Below are 8,421 nucleotides of genomic sequence, written 5' to 3'. Positions count from 1 at the left end.
TGATAGAGCTCTCACAGCATTAGTGCTCCTGTCCTTCTAGGAGGTAGAGTTTGCAGAGGAGGGAGGTACTGTTTTAGTAAACCTTGGTAAATTGCAGTGGTGCCTCCTTAGATTGTAGATACTGCAGCCAATGATGGAAGAGTAGATATTGAATCATTCAAAACCACCCATTACCCTCAACATGTATCTGCTGCATATCAGATTTAGTGAAGCTTAAATTGATGCAATTTTTATTCACATGTTCAACAAAGAATGAATGTGATTCTCCAAAGTTCTAGAGAAGCTCTGCTTTTCTGTAATTTGCAGCACTTGTCTAACTCTGCTGCAGAATCAACCAATTCAGTGACTGGGATCAATTACAAATATGGGCAAGTTCCCAATGAAGAACTAAAATGTTAGGCAAGAAACAGAATTCATTTTATTCTTTGTCTGAATTGATTTATTAGTTTCCAATAACTGTATTAGTAGGAGACAATAGTAATGCAAGCTTTATTTCAAACAGCATACAAAGAATAGCTGACCACTGCTGCCTCTGTCTGAAGAGAGAATTACATCCAAGCTATTACATTACAACATCTACTTAATGGAATTTAAGGGGCGGAAAAGATGTTTGTTGCTTGCATTTTTCAATTTTCTCCACTGAAAATGTTAACAGTCACAGCCTTGTCCAGTTCTCCAGTATCTCACCCAAGAGGTCATTTTTCAAACATGAGCCAGATAGTTACTGTTTGAATGTGAAGGTTAGCACAGCTGTGTCCAATCCCCTCCTCATCAGATATTTATACTTGTACATTTTCCACTAAAGAGTTTCTGAAGAATGAGGAGCAGGAGCTTTGGTTGATTTTTTTCCCCCTCCTTCCTAACCCATGTGTGCCAAAGCCAATTATAATACCCCTTCCATGATGTATCATTCTATGATTCTGTCTGCAGCTTTATTGAAGATGTAACTGAGTATTGATTGAAGATCAAATATATGATTCAGTATCTCTTCACGTGGAATGTTTACTCACTAGGTCATCAGGAAAGCTTCTTCATGAAACCTATTGCACCTGTAGATCTGAAACAAACTTGTAGGTGAGGACCATTTCTGGATTTATTTGATGTATCTTTAATAAAGAACAAAGAACAAAGAAAATTACAGCACAGGAACAGGCCCTTCGGCCCTCCAAGCCTGCACCGATCCAGATCCTCTATCTAAACATGTCGCCTATTTTCTAAGGGTCTGTATCTCTTTTCTTCCTGCCCATGCATGTATCTGTCTAGATACATCTTAAAAGACGCCATCGTGCCTGCATCTACCACCTCCGCTGGCAACGCATTCCAGGCACCCACCACCCTCTGCGTAAAGAACTTTCCACGCATATCCCCCCTAAACTTTTCCCCTTTCACTTTGAACTCGTGTCCTCTAGTAATTGAATCCCCCACTCTGGGAAAAAGCCTCTTGCTATCCACCCTGTCTATACCTCTCATGATTTTGTACACCTCAATCAGGTCCCCCCTCAACCTCCGTCTTTCTAATGAAAATAATCCTAATCTACTCAACCTCTCTTCATAGCTAGCGCCCTCCATACCAGGCAACATCCTGGTGAACCTCCTCTGCACCCTCTCCAAAGCATCCACATCCTTTTGGTAATGTGGCGACCAGAACTGCACTCAGTATTCCAAATGTGGCCGAACCAAAGTCCTATACAACTGTAACATGACCTGCCAACTCTTGTACTCAATACCCCGTCCGATGAAGGAAAGCATGCCGTATGCCTTCTTGACCACTCTATTTACCTGCGTTGCCACCTTCAGGGAACAGTGGACCTGAACACCCAAATCTCTCTGGACATCAATTTTCCCCAGGACTTTTCCATTTACTGTATTTACATTATACACTTAATGTTTTATTGTATCAAGCTCAATAATACAACAGCCATCAACAACCCCTTGTAGAGCTGGCTAATCTTAATGGTTGTCAGTATATTCAATCTATTGACAATCATCATGAAATGGCCACTTCCAAATTTACATTATTTGGTGATTTTTTTTATGCTTATTAAAATGAGCAATTTCAGTGCTGGTGAAGTGGCCATGCTTCCAATTTGAGAAACCTGGCTCAGATTATGCACTCCCAGTCCATTATAACCCAGGTCAGATGGAAGGCACTGTTGCTCTGCATTGTCCCCTAAACACTCCTAGTTCAGTTCTAACATGGATTAGATAAAGGGCAGAGCTTCCTCAACAGTTAAATCAATTAAGCCTAGTTCAAATGTATCGAATGCCAGATGTCACCGAAAGTTCCCTTTTCAACTATCCCATTCAACATTTCTGGTCAATTCCAGTATGGATTCATCGCAGGGTACATTATCCAGAAGTCTGCCTATACCACGTGTTTCAGTCTCAATTTCAGAATACAAACCCCAATTGTATCTGCCATCGATATGGGAAATGGAAATGTCTTAACTTAATGCTAATAGGTAACAAATGAAAGGATTTTATTTTACAGTGGATCTTTATCCAGAAGCAATTGGGTTGAAACTGTCCTTAACATATTTCACAGAAGATCCTTACAACCAGAAAATTGCTGTTAGATCTGGCTTCGGGTTGTACAGGTGAAAGGAGAATATGCTAACATACGACTCTGATATTGATAACAAGCCATGGGAGTCCCAATTGGCTGAAGAACCCATCAAGCTCGGGGGCATGGAGGCCATGTTGATAGAATCATAGAAATTTATGGCACAGAAGGAAGACATATGGCCAATCAAATCTATGGGTCGATAAAGAGCTTTCCTCATAAAAAGCAGGGCCTCAGTAATATATTGTAGGACTATCTCCCGTCTGGCAGCCAGCCAACTGGACAACCTGGCCAGTGGGTGGAAGGAAACACCAGGAGCCAGACGCTGCAGCCAAAGACTCTTGGGAATGGTAGCCAGCACTGGGTTGGGGGTGGGGGGGGGATTTGGGGAATGGGGAGTATCAGCTCTGGTCAGCAATTGTGAAGTCTGTGGGGGGTGGGGGAGGTCTGCAATTGAGTTGTGGCAGGGGGGCCTGCTATCGGGAGCGTCCAGGGAAGGCTGGCGATCAGGGCTGGGTATTAGCGAAAGGCATCCTTGAGGGTTCAGTGGGGATCACTGCTATTTCTCCTGGCCCACAAGAAATGCTAAAAGAGCCGCTTTCCTTGGGGAGCCGGCAGCTCCTGGCTTGGATCAGATGCCAGAAATCCCACAGGTTCGGCTCCCCTGTTTGGTTACTATTAAATTTAAGTAATGGTGCAGATGATGTCATTAGGCCACAACTTTTTTTAAATGTTGATTAGGCCCCTGCCTGCTTTGCACAAGCCTCGTGCATAACCTGATTCATGCACTTTAAAATTTAAAGGGACGGGAATAACATCAGGTTCCTCAATCCTATTATTTTCACCCGACCCTCTCCGATCCGTTGGGGGTGAAGTGGTTAAAATTGAGGCCGTTCTGCCACCCATTTCACAATGCTGACTTTGAAGAGCAGTATATATCTTTATTCATTTCACTAGCTTCAGTCTCGGCTGCCTAATGTATCAAGTTCTCTGCAGCCTCTGAAATATTTGTACGCAGCCACCATGGAGAGAACAAGATCAGCCTGTATTAATTAAAATTGCTACAGTAGCTTTGGGTGGATGTCAAGCCTAATCATGCCCTCATCCAATATTCAACCACCATGTACTTTCTAACAGAACCACTGATAGCAATTAGGATAGGGAACTCCAGCAGAATTTTTCTCATCCTAATCTAGGGGCTCAACAACTGACTCAGTTAAGATAATTCATTTCTTACTTTAAGCAGTAGTGCTGATTAATTTACCACTACGCCACCCATAATATACCGGAGTACAATTGTCATTGGTATCATGCCAGGATTGAAGTGAATGAAAACTCTGACAATCACAGCCCACAAAACAAACAAGCTACCATGTTTCTGCTTCAAGAAAGCACCGGACTAGAGAGGTTACAAAAACAGGTTACAGGTAAACATGATTTCAATGCAAAACACTTAATCAAAATTTAATTTGATCCAAAAGGGATCATTGATCTCTACACAATGCAATCGGAGATCCTGTACAATTAGAGGGAGATCCTGTACAATTAGAGGAATATCCAAGATGACAGCCTCTGGGATGGCTTTACTTTCAACTATGTGCAAAATAAAGACTCGCAATCTTCGCAAATTTAGCTGATGTTTTGTGTTCACCAAGATGAGGGATTATTAATGCTAGGATAATTCAAGCATCATTGTCAGGATCAATTATTCCCAGCTGATATTTCCATTTCTCATGCCAGTGGTTTTACTGAGCAAAGTTAGTGCCATATATTATGGGCAGTCTGTAGACCTACATCCAATAGGAACAAGGTTGATATTTGCCTCAGATCATTTAATGTAGGACTTTCAGATCAAGCAAAGAGGGAGGCCGGAATTTTACATTGAGTCAGTGTGGCCCTGACCACTGACTAAAAAGTCAGGGGAGAGCCCGCCTTCTCCAGGCCTGGAAGCCACGCAGCAATTTTGCGTGGTCCAGGCCCTTAATTGGCCTCGGTTGGGATTTCCACCCTCTGAGGAAGGAAGTCCTGCCTCCAAGAGCTGCTGGCCAATCAAAGAGCCAGCAGGAGCAGTGGAAGCTGCTGGGACTGCACCCAGCCAGAAGAGGACGATGGATGTTGCCCTTCAGGAAGTTAAGTGAGGTTTAGACCTCACCAGGGATAATCAGCTAGGTCCCGGTGAGGGGTTGGGGGTTGGTGTTTAGGGAAGGGGGGGCTTTAGTGGGGGGGCCTGTGCTGCTGGGGGTCCTCTGTGGGGCACAGGGTGGCTGATCAGGAGGGGTCTCCCACCCCACAGCCCACAAGGAGACCACCCAGTATTACTGGATGGCTTCCTCAGGTGCCAAAGTGCCCATCTGTCACTAGTAAATTACCAGTGATGGTGGGAGGAGGCCCTTAAGTGGCAATTAATTGGCCACTTAAGGGCCTCAAATTTGGCCTGGGGTGGGCGGGCCGTTTGCCACTCCCCTTCCGCTGGTAAAATAGCAATGGCGGTGGACAGATAACGGGAATGGCAGCCCCCACCTACCACTCGAATTTACATCCCCCTCCTCGCCCATTCCCGGTTAAGGGGTGGGGGGGGACATAAAATTCCGGCCGGAGACTATGATATTATCATTCTGTGTTGGATTCAAATGCATAAAACCCAACTGAAAGTGCACTGATTTAGTCCACCAGCTCACAGCTTGAACCAGCCCAATACTAGTGAGGAAACGGAAGTTCAGAAACAAGGCACAATTCAGCAATGGAATGTTTCCTTATCATGAACCAAAACATAAACACCACCAAAATGGTTACCAACCAGTAGGCTCGACAATGCTTGGAGAGTTTAGTATTTTTTATAAACATTTTAAAAAAGTTCTTGAATGCGATACAATAGTTCAAAAGAAAGCAGAATTCTGGAGTTTTGCTTGTTTACTTCAGGGCGGTGAGGAGAAATTTTAGCAGAACTTGGCCTCAAGAGATTGGATTAAATAAATTGGGAGGAGTCCGTGATAGAACAGATTGTACAGAATGTGTGGAAAGAGTTGGATTCAGGGGTCAAACTTCCTTTCCTCAGTCTAAATGTTCTCATTCTTACAATCCCAAAGGGCCTGGACATTCCTTTAAGTGTTAACAGTTCAAGGCCTTAACACAAGATAGACTGAGAAAGATTTGTGTTTCTTTTAAATAAAGTATAAATGCAGAAAAATATAGGAATTCAGGTTTTGCTAAAGCTAAGCTTCTGCACAGAGACAACTGCCAGTGGAAACAGGAAGTAACAGTTAAACATCTATCAGGAAGGGTTCTGTAGTATTTCATAAAATTATAGCCAAATTGAAGATGAATTAACACAGGCCAGTCTTACAGTTTACAGAATGTGTAATATGTGTAACAACTAACATGAAATAGTGTACTTAAAGATGGTCCCCAAAAATGTTACAGCAATTTCCTTTTGAAAGAATTCAGTGAATAGGAAATTTCTAAAGTCATACAGCAGTTTCACGAAGGGATTTTTTTTTCTGATCACTTCCAAAGTTACAGTGCTTAAGTTGCTGTTGCCTCTGTGTTGTGGTTGGAGAACAAGCTCCTCTGTCTCTTTTCACCCACACACTAGCTTCCATTCTCTCCCTACTTGCATCATTTTGTAGTGCCTCACTCCTCTCAGATGCCTGAGGAGTGGAGCTAGACTCAATAGTTAGTTTTTTGCTCAAATACTCATTGTCAGATGAGCTGGCCACTTCACTGAGGTTTTTAAAGTCTCTGCCCATTTTAGCAGTACATGAATGCAAGATGGGACTTCCACATTTTGGATAAAGATCTGAACGTACTCTTCTCAGTTTAGTTGCTGTTTTTGTATTCTGCGTCAGTTCTTCAGTGCTGCATGTGAGGAATCGAGTGCAGTTAAGGCTTGTGAGCATGTGATTGCTGTGGTGCTTTTGCTGGGATTCAGTAGCTAAGGATACATCTGAACACTTGTTTGTTGGAATTAAAGTTATATTTTGTGTCCTGCACTCTGCTTCTTTCACAAATCCTTTGGTTTGTTCTGAAAGAACTGCTGTGGTAAGATTCTCATGTGAACGTGATGCCCTCCGTTTACTGAAGAACCATTTCTCACCAGTCTCGTCAAATGAATCTATAATAATTTAAGAGAAAAAAAGAGGAAGAAAGCCAAATAACTTGATCATATTAGCTGACTCGAGTTACAAACAACTTTGAATCTAAAAACAAGCTTGCCCCATCAATTAGCTATCAATGGACATATTTTCTAGAGAAAAGAGCCCCAGCCTTTTCAGTAACATAAAAGCAAAATACTGCAGATGCTTGAAATCTAAAATAAAAACAAGAAATGCTGGAAATACTCAGCAGGTCTGGCAGCATCTGTGGAGAGAGAAGCCGAGTTAACGTTTCAGGTCGGTGACCCTTCATCAGAACTGGCAGAGCCAGAAATGTAATAGGTATTAAAACAAGTAAAGCAGGGGTGGGGCAAGAGATAAAAAAGAGAAGGTGTTGATAGGACAAGGTCACAGAGAATAACTGACCAGAAGGTCTTGGAGCAAAGGCAAACAATATGTTAATGGTGTGGTGAAAGACAAAGCGTTAGTGCAGAGAATGTGTTAATTGTTAGAAAACTGAACAGCCTGGCCCCAAGCACAAACATGAAAAAAAAAATGGGTAGGCACAGTAGAAACAAACTAAAATAAAATAAAAGCTTTGTAAAATAAACCTTAGTTTTATGTTAGAAGCCTGAGGGGTAACCTGATAGAGGTCTTTAAGATTATGATAGGGCAGACTAGAGAAGCTGTTTCCACTTGTGAGGGAATCACAACTATGGGCCATAAATATATGAGTTACTAATAATCCAATAGGGAATTCAGAAAGGATGCAAGGATTGCTGCTTTACACACATTTTTACTGTTCTCAGTTTCTAGGCTACAATTCTCACATAGCCAATGAGAAGGAAGAAACACTAATCATAATTAGCTATGAATTGCAAGTAAAAGACATTTAAAAAGCTGAAAGAGTAGTGTGAAGGCCAACACAGTTGAGCAAAATTGCTGTGGAATTAGGGAATGCAGGTTTACTGGATAGGTATTGGCAACCCTTTTAAAGGATTGAGGAAGAGGAGCCACCTTCTTTATGAGACTTGTTATGACCGAGGCGGGAGGAGTGCACTGTTAATTCAGTCCCACTTCTCCATGGATCACAACATATCAATAAATTTTCTCACCTACCAAAAAACAGCCAATTCCATACTCTATTTGTCCCTGGGAATAACCAACCAGGTTTCTTTAATCAACAACAAAATTAACTATTTATTAATAAACTAAGTCCTAACCAATAATGAGATAAATCTATGTGCGAAAAGCTCCTTACTTCCCTAGCCCTCATGCACACACATTCAAAAAGAAACCAGTTAACCAGGGCAAAAGGATTTGAGGTTTACAGTTGTTTCACAGGAATAGAAGGAATAATAAAATAATTCAGTTTGTCAAGTTCTGGTAGGAAATTCTTTGGTTTGGTGAGGTGTCCCAAAGTCGAATAGTCAGATGCCACTTGAAGTCTCTCTAGGCAAGATTGATGAACAGTCTGTGATGGGTAGGCATTCAAGGCAATTCAACTGCAACAGGTTTCACATAGGTCTTTCAGCAGGGGTGTAGCAACAGATCTGCTTGGATCTTAAAGCAGAGGTCTAGCAGTAGAAGTCTTCTTCAGATTTCAGAATTTGTTAAAACACAGGAGGCAATAGGAACTACACTTGATGCAGGGATTCTTCAGAGACAGGAGGCAATAGGAATCTGTTACTTCTGACAAACAGAGGTTTCTTCTCAAGAGATGCAGGCTTTGTTTACAAAGAGAGGTAACACTTTGTCTTGGGTCTT

The 8,421-nt window shown here is 42.1% G+C and overlaps 1 protein-coding gene across 3 annotated transcripts in view; it reads right to left on the bottom strand.

Annotated features, from left to right (window-relative positions):
- Positions 1-438: 438 nt before the first annotated feature.
- arhgap36 (Rho GTPase activating protein 36) overlaps positions 439-8,421 on the bottom strand; it is a 325,482-nt gene continuing 317,499 nt past the window's right edge. For 2 of the 3 annotated variants that reach the window (XM_068047531.1, XM_068047532.1), the window contains exon 12: positions 1,533-6,674. In XM_068047531.1, the coding sequence (XP_067903632.1) occupies positions 6,028-6,674 (647 nt within the window). In that variant the 3' untranslated portion in view covers positions 1,533-6,027. Of the gene's footprint in view, positions 1,058-1,532; positions 6,675-8,421 lie in introns of those variants that run through there. The other variant, XM_068047533.1, reaches the window with a different exon arrangement.

Source organism: Heterodontus francisci, chromosome 15 (assembly GCF_036365525.1).
Source record: "Heterodontus francisci isolate sHetFra1 chromosome 15, sHetFra1.hap1, whole genome shotgun sequence".
Classification (NCBI taxonomy): domain Eukaryota; kingdom Metazoa; phylum Chordata; class Chondrichthyes; order Heterodontiformes; family Heterodontidae; genus Heterodontus; species Heterodontus francisci.
Note: the sequence above shows the minus strand (reverse complement) of the source record. Positions and strands in the feature narration are given on the sequence as shown.